The 22,269-nt window shown below is 38.6% G+C and overlaps 1 protein-coding gene across 26 annotated transcripts in view; it reads right to left on the reverse strand.

Annotated features, from left to right (window-relative positions):
• The window catches only part of LOC310714070 (ankyrin repeat and KH domain-containing protein 1-like), an 89,031-nt gene that overhangs the window by 45,289 nt on the left and 21,473 nt on the right, over positions 1 to 22,269 (reverse strand). For all 26 annotated transcript variants that reach the window (XR_014529572.1, XR_014529573.1, XR_014529574.1 and 23 more), the window contains exons 6-14: positions 21,534 to 21,767; positions 19,962 to 20,056; positions 17,524 to 17,761; positions 16,235 to 16,426; positions 15,478 to 15,587; positions 14,188 to 14,275; positions 13,231 to 13,358; positions 12,914 to 13,057; positions 12,394 to 12,496 (exon numbers count right to left, since the gene is read on the reverse strand). Coding sequence is in view for 22 of the 26 variants with exons in the window: in XM_083518938.1 (XP_083375064.1) it covers positions 12,394 to 12,496; positions 12,914 to 13,057; positions 13,231 to 13,358; positions 14,188 to 14,275; positions 15,478 to 15,587; positions 16,235 to 16,426; positions 17,524 to 17,761; positions 19,962 to 20,056; positions 21,534 to 21,767 (1,332 nt within the window). In the remaining 4 variants the exon portion in view is untranslated. The remainder of the gene's footprint in view (positions 1 to 12,393; positions 12,497 to 12,913; positions 13,058 to 13,230; positions 13,359 to 14,187; positions 14,276 to 15,477; positions 15,588 to 16,234; positions 16,427 to 17,523; positions 17,762 to 19,961; positions 20,057 to 21,533; positions 21,768 to 22,269) is intronic.

The following is a 22,269-nucleotide window of genomic DNA, read 5'->3' on the forward strand; positions in this document are numbered from 1 at the left end:
CTTAAATATTGTTTATCAAATAAATAAAATTATACTGCAAAAAAAATACAGAATATTTACCGATGTCTTGACTACTAACGTTCAGACAGACAAAAGCAGCAAAATCCTATAAATACACTGCAACACTAGAGACTTAACTTGCAGAACACACACAACATCCAACACATACGCCGCTCTACCTATCTCTGGGAGTTGTGCTTTAAGAACATACTGTAAAAATTGCAAACAGCTATATTCCTCAATAAGGACCAATGCAAAAATATTGAACACGTATTAAAAGCAAATGAGCATTTGCTGCAGAAAGCCCTGTTTCTCTGAACAGTTCAGTTCAAAGGTTTAAACGCATCACAAAAGGCATCTAGAAAGAAATAGCTATCCTGTATCAGTACCTCTACAAATTCAAGTCATCCTTTGCTCAGAGCTTTGCTGTGCAGATGTCAAAAGTCAATGTTACATTAATGCACTTTTTTTAACCCCCCCCAAAAAATATTAGTTTGTGCGTGAGGGAGAGGGAGAAAAAGAAAAGAAACTACTAAAAGATACAACATTTAATGGGGTGAATATGCAATTTCAAGATGGCCTTTATGAAGTTTCAAAATTACATGGCAACACTCAAGCTGTTCTAATAATCTCAAACAAGTTTATTTGACAAGACAGAGCATTACTACTACCGGCTTTTAACGCTGTGTTTTGACTCAGATTTTATGATGCTCACAGCAACTCTTATACTACAACAAATTTAGCTAAAAATGAACTAATGCGTGGGTTTGGGGCTCTATAGTTATATTCAATGTCAAGTTCTTAAAATATGCTTTTAAAAGTTAGAACTGTCTTGATGCAAGATTAATTGAGCTTTCCTATCTTTGGAGTTGTGCTGAGGCATAAAACCTTGCAAACCTATAGGCACAATTAAATTATATTGCCTTAATAGGACCAGTGTGATATAGATTAAGGTAACTGACACCGCCTGCAGTATAAAAGTCACATATTAAGCCAACTTTAAAGCTGCCAGCACACCAAGTAATTAACTGGACCACTGTTATGTTTTTATTTTCTCAACCCATCAGGACTGTTAATTCTATCAGTCATCTGAAGAGAGAAGCATTTGGTCACCATTCACCTTCATTATGAATCTTTTTACATTAACATATGCCACTTTTTATTTGAAGAAAAAACCTAAATTCATCTGTATTACTCTAAGAATAACATTAAAGTGAACCAAGTTTGGTCACAGCTCAAAGCATAGACCAAAGACTGTGCTGATTTGACTTTAGGATGGGATTTGTATATGTCAACTCTCCCCCTTTACCCTCTCCCATCACATATTTTTGACAGTATTATTATTCTACTGGGATCCAATACAAAGAAACATTTTGAATATTTCAAAACTACTCCAAAAATATTATATTGATACCATATACCAAAAATATAATCTAACAACAAGCTATAGGGTATAGGTACATTGATTCTCACAAGGTTAGGCTAGTAAGGAATTTAAGTTATCAGGAAGTCCAGGAGGAGAAAACCAGAGAGACGAGATACTGTGCTCATCACAGAAAACAGATGGAAGTTGTAGTACAGCAACATCTGGAGGGCACCATGTTGATAACACCTGGTATAAGCCGAGGCAGAAGAGCAATGCTGGAGGAAGCTTCATGTATAATTGTTTTCTAAAGGAGCATCAAAACTTGTGTCAGAGAAAACATGTGCCTTGAAATATCTGAATGGCTAAGGTGAAATATGTTTTTGGCCACCTCAGAGGAAGGTAATATCACCATTATTCACAAGTTGGCAAAAAGCAGGTCTCTTGGGCCTTGGCATTTGTGTTATCAGGTGCCACAGGGCACTTTTTTTTTTATACCTAACAATATTTAACATCTACATAGAGCAGCTGGAAATGGTTGTTATGGGCTTTGGAGCAGTGTCAACTCTTCTCTGCAAGATCTGAATTATAATTGGCTATGTGGGCTTTGGACCAGTGTCTGGGCACAGGAGTGGGATGGATAAGGGCCAATAAACTGAATTTAAGCCCTGGCAAAAAGGAGGCCCTGTGGAAAAGTGGTTCCCAGGTCTGGGAGATACATCAGTTACCTGTTCTGGACAGACTTACACTCCATCTGAAGCAGCAGGTACTTTTTACCAGCTTTGTTTCGTAAGACAATTATAGCAGTTTCTGGAATAAGATAGCTTGACCACAGTAGTCCAGGCATTGGAAACCTCAGGACTGGATGACCTACATGCCTTGGCCTTAGCCAGAAAGGTGTAGAATGCAGCAGCTAGGCTGTTAACTGTAGTATCCCAATACACCACTTCTGGTGAGAGTGCTACACTGGCTACTAATATGCTATAGGGCACCATTCATCATTTTGTTTTGGAGAAGTCACTCCACTCCCACAATTACTGTTATATAAAACTTTTAGATGCAGGGTTGAATCTATTGTTTACTCTTAATTGCACACTGCTTTGATATCTCCTGGCTGTGACACAATTTATTAATCTATGAAACCAATAACAAGTATAACCTTTCTAGTGCAAGTACAGTAAGCCCATAGTTTATGTGCATTCAGTTTTACACGTGTGGCCAAAAAGAAAGTGAGGGGAAGCAGGGTTCCAGGAAAAATGACTTTTGCAATCCCATCCGCCATTGAAACCAATGTATTTTGACTACACATGGTTTTGGCTTTAGGCATGATCCTCCGAACGTAACCCCTTTGTAACTCCTGCAAGGGCAAGAGTCATGTCTGAAACTGTCGTGATAACGGCTTAACCCTTGCTTCTTCATGTGCTTAGTTGGTGCCTTCTGCCAACTAAACTGTTAATGCATGAGTAAAGAAGCCACTCATTTGGTCACACAGCTCACTTGTATACTGCAAGTATACACTGAAACTGACAGAAAGCATGAATCCTGTAGACTAGACCAAATGGATTTTTGAACATTTCGCTTTGAAATGCATTTAAGCAGAGTGTCCGTAGTGGGAAAGACCTAAACTAAACTAAACTAAACTAAACCCCAACACAGAACCCCAAGCCAGCTGCTCAATGTCTCTAAATTGCCAAGAACTTTGCAGAAAGGAAAATATGTTTTTGGTATTCCCCTGTTCAAAATTTAATGAGCTTTTACCCATGAACTCAGACTCAGAGTATGATAAATTGCACTATAGCTGAATATATCTATATATTAAGGTAAATATATATATATATTTTAAAAATTATATGCTAATGTACTTCAGCAGTCAGTACAACTCATAGCTATCAGGATAAACGAGGCTTAGCATCACCCATAACCTCACTCTCCAGGCAATATAATTCACAACAATAAAAACATGGAAATTCAGCTCAATTCTCAAGTCCCTTAAGTTGTTCATGGAACTTGAAGGCCCAGGAATCCAAAACTAGAACTTATTAATATGCCTTCAAGTATTTAAGTTCTAGAAGAAAATGGTGTCTATGATCCATAAGATAGAGGTTGTCAAAGTCATGTCTTAATTTGTAATCAGAAGGAAAATTGGCATGGCTTTTTTCAGAAAGAATTACGGTACACTAGCTGCCCAAAAATTTCATAGATTTTAATTTCCATCCCATCCTATCCCTAGGGCTTGGAGCAGGTATATCATGAAATCAAAAACATAAAAAATATGCCAGAACTTCATAAAATTAAAGTTGTAATCTTCAACTCAAAGCTCACCCCAATTAACCCTGTAGGACTTCTAAAGAGAGGGTTGTGTCTGGGTAAATCACAAAGAGGAATTTCTGTAAGTGTACAGTCAATGAGAATGAGCTTGCTGGCCTAATATGGTGTCTAGACAAAATATTTTAGAGGGGTGTTTTTTTTTGACAGATTGAGGCAATTACAATGAAACATCTGAGAGGAAGCCATTTGAGGCTGAAGCAATTTTAAGACTTTATAAAAGTTGAAACCATCTTCAGTTGAAGGTAGAAGACACGGGGAAGCTTAACTGGGATAGTGCAGCCCACTGACTAATTCCTTCCTCCGCTACGGTCATTTATTACTTCAAGTCTTATGGCATATTGAAATTTATGAGTAGCTACACAAAGGTTTAAATCAGAACTAAATGGAAGGGCCACAGCTCTTCGGCTAGTAAAGCTTACAAAATCACTTCACATCTCCACAAAGTTTTAGGTGAATGAATCCAGCAGTACCCAAACATGCACTTCTGAGCAACTTGAAAAGACAAAAACAGTCTCTTCCCTCCAATCCCCTGGCAAAATCCCTTTATTTTCTCTTGTGTAAGTAAATAGTCTAGATGGATTTCTGGAAAAGAGGCTTGGAAAAAGGGGTAAAAGCTGGGAAACTTTATTACATAACACATTTTGGCTAATGGTTATGAAAATGATGGCTTCCAAGCTGAATTGAGTTCTTGACCTTCTAATTTTTTTAAAAAAATGTGATTTTTGTAAATTCCATGCAACACTGTCCATAGTTTTAGCTCAGCTGAAAAAAATAAAAAATGAAAGCAGTATATAACAAAAAAGTTGAAATTAACACAAAAGTAAAATTTGTAAATGATACTGGTACCAACTAAGAAAAGGAATTGCACTGTTAATCTTTTGACAGTCTTTATGCTTACAGGCATTTCAAGTTGGACACCCACGAATGTACTCTAGTAGTCAGTGGCCTCAATCATATTTAACAATAAAGCATGATCAGAAACAAACAATGGCTTAGCTCAAACGAGCAGCTTGTGCGTGCGTGCTGCTCTGTTATGCCTGCTTTGTTTGTTCCTTCCTTTCTAGAGCTGGAAAACAAACCATTGGAGCAGCTGCCTTAGTGTCATATGCAAATCAGCGCTCATGGTTTGTTTCTCCCAATCAAATCATGAGTGGTAAGCCAGGAAAAAACCTTTGCATCCACTTGCGGTTTGTCCAGAAAGAAAGAAACCACAAGCACAGATTCACACATAATGCTAAGCCAGTGTGCACCAGCTTGTTCAAGGTAAACCATAGTTTTGGACTATGGTTTGTCAATACATGTGAACCAGGCCAAAGTATCTGTTGAACTGACATGAATGTAGATTTGCTATATTTGCATCTCAGAGGTACACACTTTGTTTGGCATTAACAACAGATTTTTGTTGTTGTTTAGTCCTTTAGTCATGTCCGACTCTTCGTGACCCCATGGACCAGAGCACGCCAGGCACTCCTGTCTTCCACTGCCTCCCGCAGTTTGGTCAACCTCACACTGGTAGCTTCGAGAACACTATCCAACCATCTCGTCCTCTGTCGTCCCCTTCTCCTTGTGCCCTCCTACACTCAATATGCCAGCAAGTTTGGAAAACTCAGCAGTGGCCAGAGGACTGGAGAAGATCAGTCTACATCCCAAACCCAAAGAAGGGCAGTGCCAAAGAACAACAGATTAGTTCTAAACAAACAACTGGAAAATGACACTGACATCTGAACAACCAGAATAACTGATTAAGAGCACTTCCAACCAGTATTTGCTGGCACTGGGAGCTCTACAATGGCACAAAGAGAATTTCTCCAGATGACTCAATACTGCACACTGAGTGAAAATGAAGAATGTCACTTCTTGGTGGCAACATTTCCAATTTTGTGTTTTCAAGACATGCTGTGCTACATCAGAGTCAGTTGCCTTCACATTGTATATTCTTCACAAAAACTTCTTAGTGGATATGGTTTTATCTGTGAGCTTGCCTTCTCCAAATTATTAATTAGGTGACGGTTCTCTCAACAGGCTTTCAAATGCTGAATTTGCTGTGAAGGTGAAGTGTCCCACCCAGTAAATACATATCACCTTCCTATCAGGACTAGTCAGAACTGGATGAGGCCCTTGAAGGAAGCTGACAACTTTATTGCTGGCTCCAGTATATATATGGTTCAAAGGGAATCAGTATATACAGAAGAACCTTCCCAAGACTACCACGCTCAAAGACATCTAGCATGAGGCTGCAGATTCAGAGGACCCAATATGCCCCAACACATCTTGCCCACCAGCTCCAGATTCTTCAATATCACCCTCAGGACTTGAGGTGACTCAGTATCTAAGAAGCCATTTAGAATGAAGGCGTAGTGCTTGCCTGTCTGATAACACAAGGCCTCAAAATCCCTCACCTGCTAGGCAGTTCCCTGACTTGGCTGGTAAAATAGAAATCTGAGCCACAAATCAATCATGGTAGAATGGGACAGAGAGGGTAGATATTCTGTTGCTGAATCATTCAGTTGCTTGTTGAATACTTCATTGATGGGTATACAATGCATTTTCTGTGATGTCACCCACATCATCTAGTACTTCTACAACATTTTGTAAAAATGACACAACCTCTGAAAATCTGTCTTTTGCATATATAATTCTACAGAACTTTCTGTATAACATGTAGAAGCAACCTTATGTCTGCTTCATGTATTGACATAAGAATTACATCATTTTGTCTTATTTGATGACTTTCTACTGCATATGAACGTCTTCCAGCAACAATTTCCTTACTGCACAGAGTACTAAAAACAGCTCCCTGGGCAAAAACATGGCAAGATCAGCCTTATTCAAAGCTACAAAATTCAGCCTTTTGGAATGCCTGTTCAGAGCAGTGTTAGTGGGTTCTTTGTGGGCTAAGCTCAGCATACCGTTTGCTCATGTGGTTTGGTGCACAGTGAAACCCAGTCCAATGTCTTCTGTTCTTAATTTCTTCACCTTGAAAATTCCGTAGACAAGATCCTGTGCAGCACACTTAGTACTGAACATTTGGCTTAAGTGTCATCCTTCAAGAACAACCTAATCACCTTGTAGAAGTCTCAAGGACATACAGCAGCTGTTCTGTGCACTTCACTGCATCCTCTGTCCTTACAAATAATCCTGTATAAGCTGGCATTGTCATAATACTATAGTGCTTTAGAGCTATATAAATTAAAGGCAAATACATGTTATCCTACTCCAGTGCATACTGGGAAATAGTTATAGTTTTGTCAGTCTCCTGGTTTTCAAGTACTAGATGTATCACAGATGTATGCTTAAATTTGCTGAAATTCATCGTCTTGGGGGCATTTTGCAAGAAGTAGAAAGAAATGGAAAACATTCTGAAGCTAAGATAGGGGCTTTCCCTTTGTGCTGCCCTTCTACTGCAGTTATTCAGAATGACAGTGGAAAACTCCTTAGCCAGCATTATATAGCACTCCCAATCATCATTCAGCTGGAATTCTTGACTTTCTTCATCTAGACACAATTCATTAAGTCATCATGTCATAAGGTTTGCTTTCTGAGTCTTGTTATGCCTCAGTTGTGTCCTTAAGACACTAAATAATATTTAGCTCAGCTGCCATAAAGTCAACCACTACAGGCTGACTACCACTGTAGTCAAGATGTGCAGCTTGTAGTATTTATCCACTCGTGTCTATAGCCATAACCTATGTGCTTCTTAGGATGTGCACATCAGTGAAAGCAGCATAAAGTAATCTGCCTTTATCTTTTAGCAACACATGAGATTTTGCCTTGAATGGTAGTGCTATTACCACCATTCTTAATGGAATTGTTTCTCAGTCTTCTGCAAATGTTGGGTTTTAGTCTTGTTCATATATTGCACTTGTTTTGTGGCATTCTATTTTCGTAATGTAAAGTACGGCCCAATGTTCTATAACTATTATAAATACTGCTTATTTATAATAAACAATAAAGCTCACTGCCTAGAGTCACACTGAACTTTGAACTGTGTAATTGTTTTCTAGTCAAAAATTGTTTTCCAGTCATATTGTGGTAGTCAAGCAATTACTTTAACAAATTTGAAGCAATATTCAAAAAGCATTTGCACATAGGGAGAAGTACAAAATTCAAAATGGTGCTGTTCTTAGCATTTCCCCTCTTAAGTTAGAAGGTCAAACACTCACAATTGAGCTTGGGGAACTAACGTTTTTTGCTTCAGTATACCCAGGTCATGCTAAAAACATTGTTTCCTGTCTTTTATCTCAAAATACTCATTTACAGTAACATTTTCCAGAAATGCACCTGCCTTCCAGACCCAAAAGAATGGTTTGGTTTTAAGTTGCTCCCATTGTTTTCCACAGAATAAACAAGATGAACTCCAACATAGCTGTTTCTCACCCCAGCACTGGAATCAGAAGGGGCAGGGCAAAGATTTAGCCTCCAACCACCTCCCACAGTGTTCAAATGCAAATATTTGATTTCTGCCATTTAAGCGAATTGTTGCAATTTATTCCTATGGGGAAAAATAAACTGCTGCACTTGGGAGGCAACAGACAATGTGTGTGTATGTGTGAAAAAGATTTACACTGTTGTAGTCAAGAGATATTTGCCCAATATGCCTAACACTAGGTTGCTCAGCCTCTTCCACCAAGCACACAATATCTGCATGCAATAACAACCTAATGTGGAACCAAAAGGCTCCCCCACCCCACCCCAAATCTGTTGCCCCATTTGCAGGCAGACAAGCTGGGAGGTCTTCAAAAGTTTTTTTTGGGGGGGGGATTAACTGGTAGACATACTTGTCTCTTTTTAAATAGTGCTTTTAAGCTACATCCATGAGTGGTGGTGCAATGCCTCAAATACTGGTAGGAAGCTGCAATTTTGTAGACAAAATAGGGCACTGGGAGGCTACTGAGACGAGTTCTGCTGATCCTCATCAGGTTCCACCACCACTCAGTTCAAAGCCTGACCTCCTTTGATACCGTTTGGCAAACAAGCCACTTGTTTGCTCAGCTATGGTGAGGTAAGAATTGACATCAGGAGTATGAGCAGGGAAACAGTTCAAAAGTGTGGGGTGCACCCCCCCTTTTAAGGCCACAAAGAGATGTAGCTTCTGTGGATGTTATTTGGAGCTCCCAAAAATGTCTATAGCATCTCATGCATTCCAGATCACTTCTTTCTAATCTAATGTATAACAGAATATAACATTTTGGGACAATTTGTTCAATTTGTTTGTATTATACCATAAAATTCTAAATGCATAGCACAAGACAGTTATAATCATTGCTAAAATTCCACTGCTTCATCATAACTGAAATATGCTGATATCTAACATGCTATATACAGTTGAGGTCAGAACCTCAATCAAACTGTTTCAGTAAAACTGGCTTATTGAATGCAGTCTCTTAAAAATGCTCTGAACTTCAAATGACCCTTTAGGTTGAATCACGAATGCCAGTGCCCATGTTGCCAAAATAGCACCATCAACGAACAAGAGGAAGCTATCAACAGGCCTGGAAGACTCCCAAGGTTCACTGAAGTACAAAAATGTAAGGAGGGAATGACCCCCTCAAAAAAAAACCAAGTCCAATTAGGACTATGCTTAGTTGCCATGGAAAGCCAGCTGACTGCTTGAAGGAGGATGCAGAGTAAATGAAATAAAACATCCTGAACAAAAGCACTACATACTAATTTTTTTTGTAGATCTCACTTGTGCTCTTCACATGGTTTTAGAAATTGTGCTTAAGGTGGCCAGTCATTTTTACAAAACAACCAGTGTGATGCTCCAATCCAGAACACAGGCACTTTATGGTTTCCTGTCAAAACCTCCTAGCAGTTTATGGCCCCCAACACATGCTGTTTGCAGTAGCCAGCATCTTTAGAAGCAAGTAGCAATTGGGAGGTAGACGTTTTCAACAGGAGACTGGAACAGGGCTCCCATCCCAATGATGAGTATGTTCCAGATTGGTGCCCCAGGGCTGTTTTTATTTCAAGCTAAGTGGCCAGCTTGAACACATGTAGCATGCAGTTGGCCCTCAGAGAAGCATCGCTAGTACAGAAGTGGATTCTGCTCTACTTGATGAATCATGAGAAAATTTTACAAAATTTGTATTTAACAAAGAGTTGAAGAGGCTTAAAGGCCTGGCAGTTACAAGTGTTTATGCATATACATGGATAAGAGATCCATTTCCATTTTATCAGAATACACCACTTTGTTGGCTGCCCTATGGTGTGCACTACCTCACAGAGACTAGGCCCAGTGGCCACAAAGGACAAATATTTATTTTCTATACTGCCTTTCATCCGAAGATCACAGGGAGGTTTACAATACAAAAATGTAAAAACATATAGCATAAACAAACTAAAGCAATAACCCCCCTCACTGAGAAAAAATATTTATTAAAAGAAAGCTTTTCTAGTCGTGGCTTCTAAAGAATGAAGCTTCCTCTCCACTTGCAATGCTGCCTCTCTTTCAGGAGACAGTGGGAATGAGCATGGTACACTATTTTGGGAGGGGATCATGGACAAGCTGCTAGGTTATTATTTTTGTGATGCATTAGATCTATTTATTTTTTCAGGATTACCGTTTTTATGGATTTTTACCCACCACCTTGGGAGCCTTTTTAAGTTCAGAGTAGGAAGCCTTGTCTGGTGCTCTGTTCTCAAACTGAAATGACACACAGGCACTTATCAAGAGAAATGACATGTGAGTGCTAAGGGGGCAACTTGCTTCAGTGAGAACAGTTCATTTCCTTGTCATGGCAACAAGATTTATAGGTAGCTGAACCTTTCTTCAGCTGCATAAATTTGATAAATTATGCAAAATATTTTAGCCAACTAAGGGCTTCAATTAGGAATTTTCTGTCACTGAAAAGCAGTTCTCATGGATGAAAATATAAATTTTGAAAAATGTGGCTAATGTGAATTAAAATCCCGGAAGGCAGAGATACGGTTCAAAAATATTTTTAGTGTTCAGAGTCAAGAATTCAGTACCCTGGCAAAGCTCCTTGTCTTTCTTCAGGACAAGAAAAATCAGAATAAATCACACAATCCACTAGGTGAAATAAAGTAAATTACTGGAGTGCTCTATATGATACAAATCTTTTCCATGAAAATAATTTGGATGCCTGTGTGCAGAATTCATATGATAGCAGCCTATCTTAAGTTTGCCTATTATATGTGAAGCACTTTGAGCATTTAGAAAAAGCATTATATATAACTTGTTATAAGAATGTTTTGTTTAACCTATTTTGAGGATCTCAGTGTTCCCTTAAAAATGCTTACCCCAAAATCCCAACTTGTCCAATACCTTCTCATCTTTCTAGCCTTCAGTACAACTTAGCTCCCCTAGTCTAAAACCTTCAGAGAGAAGCCATCACATTGTGTGCTGCACAGCACCTACCATATTCTTTACACTAAATAAATATGCAGATGCATCAGTTTTAATTAACAATTCTGCAGTGATTTTGCACTGCAAAATTCTGTCACTTCTGAGTACAACTGTGCTCACTTCACTTTCTACCAGGTATTATGCTTTATTTAATGGACTCTACAAACATTTGATTAATCACATTCATAGGTCTCCAGAAAGGTTATACATACAAACTTGTAAGTTCTTTGAAATCTAAGTTGACTCACTCACTTAATGCAACTGTTATCATTTAACAGCTGGGCAAACTGTCCAGAATGAGAAAGAACAAACTGTACAGCATATGAACCACCAAGCTGAATACGGTCCACTAGCCATGTATTTCACAAACATGGTGAAAACAAATGGAGACTGTGGTGTGTGTGTGTGTGTGTGTGTGTGTGTGTGTGTGTGTGTATGTGTGTGTGTGAGAGTGAGTGAGAGAGCGAGAGCACGAGAAAGCACATATGAGAGCATGCGTACATCAAGCATTTGCTTGACACAAAACATGTTTGGCTAGGTGAATCACAGATTTTGTTAACCCAAGACAAGACGTTTTCTGCAACAGGTACACAATGAGTTTCTTTGTACTTCAAAATTCTGCAAAATACAGAATTTCCTATTTGACCTCATTTACAGCAATAATAAAATCAGCTAAGGAAATGTGTAAATGAATACTACAGTTGGTCACTGTTTATTGAATCCGTCACACAATTTTTTACTACTGGTGAAGATGCAATTTTACTGCCAAGTTCAGAAATCTACTAAATCTATTAGAGGCAACTTCTTACAAGTATAACTGAACACGGTTTGAGTATTTTACTAAAGTATGTTACCAAATATATTATTCAACTAGTAACTAATGAGCGGTATTCAGGAAAGTTTTTCTTATAATAGACCTATCAAAATTAATAGACTTAACTTAGTCATGGTCATTAATTCAACTTAGTTGAATATCATTTAAAACTTGCTTTTGTTAACAGTAACCTCCATGCAACATGGCAGAGAGCTTTGAAACTTGAAGGGAGCGTTAAAAGGAGTTTGAGATATGGTACCATGTGATGAAATTAAGGTTGCCACTGGCTGTTCAAATCAAAAGTTATCACTGGAATAGCACAACTCCAGACATGGAGCCAAAGCAGTTCTTTAGATAACTGCTGGTATGTTTTCAAAATCTTATACTAAAATGACTAAAGAGAAACAGACCTGCACCATTCACTATCAAGTCCCAAATACTTCCCAGGCCCCAGACACACAAAGAATTCAGAATCCTAGCACAAGTTTAAATAAAATTTAAAAATGTTTGCATACTAACCTTTTGGGAGACTCAAAAGTGCAGGGGGATTCTCTTGAGGAGCTCTGTCAGGTTCCTGGGGAGGTACGACCATGGCAAGTGTATGCATTGGTACACGTGGAACCTGCAAAATCAACTCAGATTAAAAACTTATGTCAGTGGATTTTAAAGTAACCTGAACATTAATCCAAAGCAAGTAGGATACTCTCCTCACACCCTGTACATGCATGGCATTAAGTGTACTGTTCAAATAAGCTTTTGTGAGCTTTTAGTATGGAACTGGATTTTCCTCCCCTCAAATTTAAGAGTTAAGCTTTTTAAGAAACCCAACAGCGTGAGAAATAGAAGAGGTAGCACACCTGAATTTTGAATCATTGTTCTTGGGAGTTTCTCTCTACTTGACTTTTACTCAAATTGTACTATTCATATTCTATATCAAATTCATATTCTATATCTATATAAAAACTTGCACCATTTATGTCAAGCTGGTAAAAGTAAACATTCATTTTCCACTGCTATAGTTAAAAGCTTTACAGCTTACCTGAGACTGATCCTGAGATGGCGGTGTGAGCTGAGACATATCTGCAGTTGGAACTGATAGAACATTGTTTGGGTAATCCAATAAATAGGAAACAACATTTGTATGACCACCCTTCGCAGCTTCAATGAGCATAGTCGAGCCATCCTGGAATACACATTTTAAGAAGACAGATTATAGTGGTTTGTGATCTGAGTACTGTACTAACTAGGCATACACAACAAAACCAACCTTATAGTTAACACACTTTGGGAGCATTAGCCAATACAACTGACAAAAGGTATATACTGTAAAATAATAAAATGAGTTACTTGGAATACCTTAAGACGATGAGTAGGGTCTGCACCATGAGCTAGGAGCAGCTCAACAACAGCAAGATGGCCCCCAGCACATGCCAGTGACACCACTGTGTGGTCATTATTAGCTGTAGCTCGGTTAACATTGGCACCTATCACAAAGAGATGTAATTAAAGGGAAATTTCAAGGAACAAAGTTAATGCAAAGACACCATTTGTTGGGAATGAGATTCCAAATCATTTAATTTTAAAATGAACAATAATTTGCAAGTGAAGAGGAAATTGCTTACATTTAGGTTTAAAAACATTTCACATAGTAAAGGCCAGTTTGTTATTAGCTGTATGTTAATTTTGGAATATAAATTAAATAGTTGATTTCTAAAGGACAGTACAACTCTGTCATAAACAGAGGAGACTCATTGAAACCAGTGCTGGCCAATTTAAATCTATTGGTTTCAATAGGCCTACTCCAAGTATGACATAGTCAGGTACCAAAATATTTAAAGGTTCACGTTCATATTTCATGTTCGCTTAAAAGAAAATGCTGGTAAACTCATTTTTCATTAAGCATTGTATACCAAATGACAGTTAACCTGAACCTGCTGCAGTTAGTCTTCAGCTACAAGAATGAGACAACCCCTGTAACACTGCCTCTGCCACAAGCGCATAACCTCAAGCAAGATACACTAAATCTCATACTCCCAAGTATGCGGGCATGGGGGTTGTAATACTTTATGGAGATATGAAAGAAGGATTATTTTAAAAAGATAAAGTATATGAAGCACTGAGCTTTCAAAAACACGGTCCAAGTACTGTTCTTATAAAATTGCAAAGGAAACTCATCCCAAACATACATTTAGTACAAAACATTATATGTATAGCAAAAGGTAATGATTGCTATAAAGCAACACATTCTTCCTAACAGCCAACTGTCAAGCAATCCTTCCTTCAGCTATTAATGTTACTATTATTACTACCAACCTTTGCTAATAAGAAATTGTACAGTGCATAGATGACCCGCTCTTGCAGCCTTCATCAGTGGTGTTCTTCCACCTTCAGATTCATGCTCCTGTTTAGAAATATTATGAAGAAAGTGAATACTGTGGGGGAAAGTAAAGAGAAGAACTAATTTGCTAATATTCTAAAGCAAGATCAGCAGGCAAGCTTAAGGTAGAACTGATGCTTTTTCAGTGAGGCAAAAGAAAGCCCCCTTCAAAATAGGTGAGAGTCACAAACAGCAACGAAAAGACTGAAGTCTTAACCAAGAGCTTAACAGAACACTCAACTGTTTGGACCAAACAGAACCTGAAGATTAGGGATAAGAAAGGGGCTTTACCTGGCAAATGGACCAAAGGTGGTATACGACAAGGCTTTTGTAAACATTTTTGATACTATAGTACAAGCTGTGCACAAAAACCTGACCTAAAAACACCAGTCATGCACTTCACCCATTGTCGTACTTGAAGCATGCAGAATACAAACAACCTTTTCCATTTTGAACACCCTTTTACATAAATAAATGATATAAAATCTTGTCCCATTGGCACTTCCTGATAAATCAGCAAATAGAACCAATTAAAGAAAAGAAATACAAGGAACATGCATTGCTGGAAGGAAATCAAAGATTGAAAATTGTTATTTCTTCAAAGTGATGAAAAAACTGTGGTGTAAACAGAACAATTACAAAATTATTTACAGTGGTGCCCCGCAAGATGAATGCCTCGCAAGACGGAAAACCCGCTAGACGAAAGGGTTTTCCGTTTTTGAGCTGCTTCGCAAGACGAATTTCCCTATGGGCTTGCTTCGCAAGACGAAAATGTCTTGCGAGTGTTCCGATTTTTTCCCACTCCCCCCCCTTTCCTAATCCGCTAATAGCCTTTTAGCCGCTAAGCCTTTAATGGCCGCTAATCCGCTAATAGCGCTAATCCGCTAATAGGGTTGCTTCGCAAGACGAAAAAAACGCTAGACGAAGAGACCTGCGGAACGGATTATTTTCGTCTTGCGAGGCACCACTGTATTATTATTATTTATTACATTTGCATAGTACCCTCCATTCGAAGATCACAGAGCAGTTCACAACGTAAGAATCCAAGTATTAGACAAATTGTTAATCTATACTTTCACTCATGAGTTATTTTGCATTCATTCCTCTGGATAACATTTGGTCTATTCTCCCATCTAGTTTGCATAGGCACTTTTCTTCTTCATTTTCAAGGAAAATAAAAAGCTCCCATTACATTCCAAAATTTTAGAGAAATATTCAAGACTTACTAAATCTGCACCAGCTTGAAGCAGAACATCTGCAACATCAGTGTGTCCATTTTCACAGGCATAGGTCAAGGCAGTGTCTCCTGTTGCAGTTGTTGCATGAACATTGGCGCCTGTGGACGAGTGTGGAATTAGATTACTCACAATGTATTAAAAAATCTACCCAATTAACACTCAACCTAGAACGGCTCATAAAACATTTCCTTTCTCAAATGCTACTGACAGGATACCTCCATTGGAAATACCATTTAAAAAAATAAAGCACTGGTGAGGTGACAGAATATTTATTTTAGGCTAGCACTCTCCGAGCAAGTCACCCCTCTGCATATCACAGGTTCCTTTGGTAACATTTCTCAGTTTCGTAAGTCTTTTGCTATTGAGTGCAGGGACTGCCACTGAGAACACAAATGCTCTTGGGGAAACCAGCCAAATGAATCTGGACGCTGAAGTCTTAGGCATGTCATCCTGATGAGAGTATTAAACATGCCACAAAAATGTTGTGAAGATTAACTACATAAGCATTTTGAATACTAAATACTTTTACATTATTGATACTAATTTCCAATAGTTCCAGAATTATGACTATATTCTTCATTGCTCCAGAGAAACTACAATGTGACTCATGCAAGAAAGTGTTGAGGGATTACAATTTGCATCAATAAATTGGCCATACTGGTCAAAAGTGATTAGAGTCAGAGTTGAAAAACATCTGAAGGTCCACTATCTGGTTTATCTCTTCCAACTGTAATAGCAAACATACCTGCTGCTAGTAAATACTTCACCAGCTCTAAGTGGCCCTCCTGTGCCGCTTCCATCAAAGGTGTAGAACAACCAAGTTCTATGTCAGCTCCTGCCTTAATGAGGAAGTCAGCTACTTCCGAAAACCCTCCACAGCATGCTAAAGTTAGAGCTGTCTCCTGTGTCTCTTCTGTCTGTGCGTTTATATTAGCACCTATAAAAAAATTATTTAGGAAAAAAAATCATTAGCATGTCCATTTGATATTGGTTCCCCCTCACTGGATTTTAGTGCTATTTTATAGGCCTGCATTTCTTCATATGGTTTCTGCTAATTTCTGTGTTAGCGCAGCTTCTGCATGGATAGTTTTAGTAAACTAAAAAATATGTATTCATATTTTATTTTTTTTAATTTGTGACCTGCCCAGAAGACATGGTTGATTATTGTGTGGTATGGTATACAAATATAAAAAACAAATATCAAATAAATAAATCCACTGGCTTACCACAATGGCAACAAAAGGCCCAACACCTTGAAAAAATGGTTTTAAAAGAGGTACAATAGAGCAATTTTCTCTCAACTTATCTGCCAGGTAACACATTAACTTAAGACATTTTCACACATTCCACACTCTGTTAAGCAAAGATGCCTCCCTGCAATACCTGCTTGTTGGTCTACACTTGGCTCTTCTTACGAAGGTAGCCAACAGAGCAATGTTATGGTGTGCAAGATCCTCATCCAATCTGCAAAGTATTAGCAGTAGAGGTAGGAACAAGTGGGAGAAACACAGAAGCACCAGCCAAGCATTAAGCACTGGAGGCACATTTGCACTCTTCCCAAAGTAGCAGCCTAATGAGCTTTGTGGAACTGCTGCTGGCACAGATAAAGGGCAACATTCCTTAATCACATCTTCAACACTGGCTGGCTTTAAACCCCTTCTCTTGCCTTTTCCTTTAGCACAAAATGAAGGTTTCTTAAGCCAATAAACATTGCATCCTGCAATAAAAGGTGCTTAGAAATTAATCAGGTTGGTTGGGAACACCATTTTTTACTCCAATTAATATTTTTATTGACCTAGTGAATTCTGAATAGGTTAGCAGCCCTAGTAATTATCCTCAATGTAAGAGGCACCAGAATCAACACCACAATTGGTGTTTGGGGACTGGACTGGATGATTCTTGTGGTCCCTTCCAACTCTATGATACTATGAACTATGAACTACTCTGCTAGCAATATTAGTATTGAAGCCACCAAGAAAGAAGCTAGTAAAAATAATATTAATGCTCTAATTTGCAACAAAGGTGTTGTCCTACCTTGAGCTAGTAAGAGAGCCACCATCTCCTCGTGGCCTTCCCGAGCAGCTTCCATTAATGGAGTATAACCTTCATCGTTAACTTCCTCAAGGTTTGCTCCCCTTTCTATTAACAGAGCTGCTAGCTCCACATGGCCACCACAAGCAGCAAGTGTCAGTGGAGATTCAAAGGAATCAGCAGGCATGTTCACTTGAGCACCACTATCCAGTAACAGACGAGCTACTTCCACATGCCCATCCTATTTCAGAAATAAAGAAAGAAAGAAAGCTCAAATATTCTAGAAAGGAAATTTTCAATATCATTTGAATTATGTTAGGAATGTATGTTCACTCTTCAGTTTAAATTGCAAACAACTGAATTTACTGTGAAATCTTATTCTGATCAGCAGAGTGAAACATGCAGGAATGTCATCTTCTAGAAAACAGGGTCAAAACTTTTCTTTTTTTTAAATTTCCTGTTGCTACAGCCAGATGAGACCTTTCCACTAGTCCACAGACTGGTTATAGTAACTAAAATGTATCTGAAGGAGAAACCCACTGTGTCTAATAACAAGAACTATGAAACAAGAACAGAAGATGCAATACAGAAGCCAACTGAGAAGGTAAAACAGAAGAGATATCAGTGGAATCGGGTTCAACTTGAATCAAGCTGTATGTGCCACTCTCCACTGACCAGAAAGCGTCCAAGTTTCCATTCTTAGTTAGTGGAGGAGTGGAGCATACAAAAGAGATGTTCAGAAGCAGTATACCTTGAAACTGAGTGGGATGACAGCTTCCAGTTACAGGAACTTCTGAAGGATCCTCCTTCTGGAGGCCACATCAGCTGATGCAAACTTGTCCACCTTGTGGAGTCTCACTAAGCTGTGTGTGTGGACCTCGAAGGCTGCTCCATATATAACTTCCAGTGGAGCAGTGGTGTGTACAGTCACATTTGGTGGCTGTCGTCCATCCGGGTCCGTCCGTCCCCCCCCCCCCAAAATGTGCAGCAATGCTGGGAGAAGACCAGCTGAATTTAAGAGAAGTATGCCTGCAGAACTCCTTAACCCACTACATCAGGGGTTGTCAACCTGGTCCCTACCGCCTACTAGTGGGTGTTTCAGGATTCTAGGTCGGCGGTAGGGGGTTCAACGGCAGAAGCTGAACTCCTTCCACTGAGTACTGGTGAGCGGTAAGGAAATTTTACCATCAAGAAAGATGCATTAGTGGGCGGTAGGTATAAAAAAGTTGACTACCCCTGCACTACATGATGGTTGATTGGGAACTTTTTTGCCCTAGACCACTGCCTTCTAGGAGTTAACCCTTTCCTGTATGCTCCACTCCTCTGCTGACCAAGAATCTTCCACACCTTCTATATTCAGATGCACCTGTACTAATTGCATGGGATGAAGAGTCACAGGATATTCTGCTGGACAGAGCATGCACAAATCTAGGAGCATCTACAAGAGTTTGTCATCAATTTAGAGGAGATATTTAATTCCATGTTCACTGCAGCTTGCTGGGGACAGGGAAGGGAAGCTTGGCATTGTCCTCCATTCTCAACATGGTTGCAGGGATCAGCTGAAAGAATACCGCAGCACAATATATTTTGTTGATTATTTTCTGAATTCATGGGAGCTGTAGTTCAGCAACATGGAGGGCCAAAGGTTCCCCATACCTAGCTTAACGTTATATATGAACAGAGTCACTTCATTCTCAGTTAGGCACAACCTCCCTAGAGAGGTATGCCCATCACTGCCTACTGTTAGGTAGACAGTAATAGACCATTGTTTCACTGAGCCTTTTAGAATATTTGCCCCTTTGCTGCTGCTTAATCAGCTGCTACTTACTATGCGATATGATTGTTGCTTTTATTCAAATGCTTCTATGATGTCTCACAGCAGATCATGAAGTGTATTCTTATATACAGAATATAAAGTGTACCATTGATACAGAATATACCTAATTCTATGCAGTTTCCCAGCAGCAACTGTCCTTACACATTTTTTCAAACCAGGCAGTAGGCAATCAAAGCTTTGACTACTCACTGCATCCTTATATAGCACAAGTGCTAATGGCATAATGCAGAAGACTACTGCAGCATTAGACCATTCTTCTTCAGAGAGGTGGTTACTATATTTATCATCTTTTTCTGGCTATTACAAGCTACAGTTAGTTTACTGCTAGCCTAAGTTGTGATTGCAAGCTGTTAACAACTCATTCCCCACTACTAGGCTTTTACAATTTTACCAAGCTGAAGAAAAATAGTGTTCGACTTAAAATTATATGCCATGACAAAAAATACTGGAATGCTGTTTTTAGAACATAAATGAATAGCTGTGATCTTGCATAAACATTCTTGCAATGTGTTTTCTTTAAGTAGTGAAAGAGGTAAGGCTAGGTATGTTCAAGTTCTTCAGTTTTCTTCAACCAAAACACCGTTTAATCCAATGGTTATTTTACCATGCAAGCCTCCATTAAAGCTGTGTGCATCTCATCTGTTTTGTGCTCTTGATCAGCTCCAGCTTCAAGCAGGAAACGAACCATATCTAAGTGACCTTCAAATAAAAGAGAAAAATCTGCATGTTACAAGACCTAATAATGGTTCAAACCAACTATGCTTAACAGTTTCACACCAAGCTAGTACATTAAGCCAACTTAACGTACTAACACATTGAATATTGGCATGTGGCAGCTTTTGTCAGAGGCCATTTCATTACATGCATTGAATAGTATGGTTTGTTGTAACCCGTCCTGGGCATTAGGGAAGGCATGTATGCATGCAATAAATAAATAAATAAATAAATAAATAAATAAATAAATAAATGCGCTACTGAGCGCTCCTCCTTCCCCAACAGGCTTACGGAAAATATGCCCTGAATGCATTGTTAATATTTGAAAAACAGGAAATCTGGAAAACTGAGGTAGTTTCTGAATTAAGATGCTGGTAGTGATATTGCCAGGTGACATTCCCCCCCCTCAATTTTTATCCAATGACCAAACAACTTCTAAAAATGTAGAATAAACTGTTATGCAAATATATAAAATGGCTTGATCCTTCAGGCTGTACTGTTCAACTTGCTCTGGTACACAAATTAGGTTTTTTAATCTTCTCTCTCTCTCTGAACATATATAGCTTTGAACATTCCCTGTGGCACTGGGTAAAAGAATGCAGGCTTCCACAGCTCTGAACCATAATTCTAGACATATTAATCGACCTTTTCTTTCTTATTTATTTGATTTCTATACCACCCTTCATCCTAAGATCTCAGGGTGCTTCACAGAGTACACCCAGTACTAACAAATACTAGTAAGTTCTAGCAGAGGAGGGAGAGAGAAAAAACCGTTTGGCTCTTTATTTTCCTCAGGATTTTCCCAAAACCAAAATCTGAGGGTTGAAAGTGGAAAGCCTCTCACACAATGAGAAAAGCTTTAGTATTATTTTAGTGATAAAATATTGCTACAACCAATCAAATGCTATAAAACTTCTAGAGCCAATTTGGATCGGAGCCAATTTGATTCCCCCCCTTTTTTCTTTTTTCTTTTCCTTCTCCTGCAATGAGGCTTCATTTTAATATTTTAATGTTCCATTATTTTAATGTTGTATTTTATTTTTGTTTTTAAGTTGTAATCACTCATCTTGTTTTTATTATTGCTTGTAAGCCGCTCTGAGCCCGGCCTTGGCTGGGGAGGGCGGGGTATAAATAAAAAATTATTATTATTATTATATTATTAGAGTGAAAATTGAAAGGTAGTAAACTCAGTTTCAATAGAACTTCTACTATGTAAAACAATTTCAGAAGTTCAGAGTACAGAAATTCTTCAAGGAATTGGTCCAAACTTGGAATCTGTTAAGCCCATGGCCTCCCCTCCTCAGCCCTGCCCTCTTGCATGGCATTACACACAGTGAATTGTGGAGGGCATACTGTGCCTTTATGTTGTAATTAAACACACAGTAACGCTACAAGCAGATTTCTTTAGAAGGATATACAGGGATGTTCAGGTTTTCCAATGCAATCCTTCAAAATGTCCTACCTTTATAACAAGCAAGTGTAAGAGCACTTTCTTTGAATTCATTGGAATGAGTGTTTATTCCTGCACCATATTCCAGAAGTACTCTTGCAACCTCAACATGACCTGCACTGGCTGCTTCCATTAAGGGGGTATGTCCATTTTCATTATGATCTTCAATATTCGCACCTGCTTTCAACAACACTTTGACAATATCAACAAATCCCCCAGCGCAGGCATAAGTGAGTGCTGTATTTCCTAAGAGAAGAGGGGAAAACAAACCAAGGTCACTTATACCCCTGCCTTTGCAAGTTTAACTCTTTATTCATTGAGATTAAGAAATTGGTGCCGCAAAAGGATGACTACTGTTTGACGGGACTTTAAATCTGCATAATACCAAACAGAAAACACTGGTTACAAATTGACATTTTGAGCAGTTTTACATTAGTGTACTTTCAATAGTTATTTCCAATGAGCAATGATTTTAGAATATATTTCTTACGACAGAGAAATGCTTTATGAAAACTTAAAAGTTAGTGTCAAGGTATTTAATTTCTCCTAAACGTGACAGTGTCGCTGTTTTAAAATATTATAATGTTAACACTAATACTACATGAAATTAATGGACTATGCGGAACTTGACAAACTAACAGGAAGGATCCGAAACCGGCGGAACCAGAAGTTTACCTAGGACTGGAGTAAATTTACGAATTATTTGAAAAGTATTTGTGACGACCAGACGAAGTTCTGTGAGGAATAA

This window comes from Podarcis liolepis (assembly GCF_965112155.1).
Source record: "Podarcis liolepis genome assembly, chromosome: 8".
Classification (NCBI taxonomy): Eukaryota; Metazoa; Chordata; class Lepidosauria; order Squamata; family Lacertidae; genus Podarcis; species Podarcis liolepis.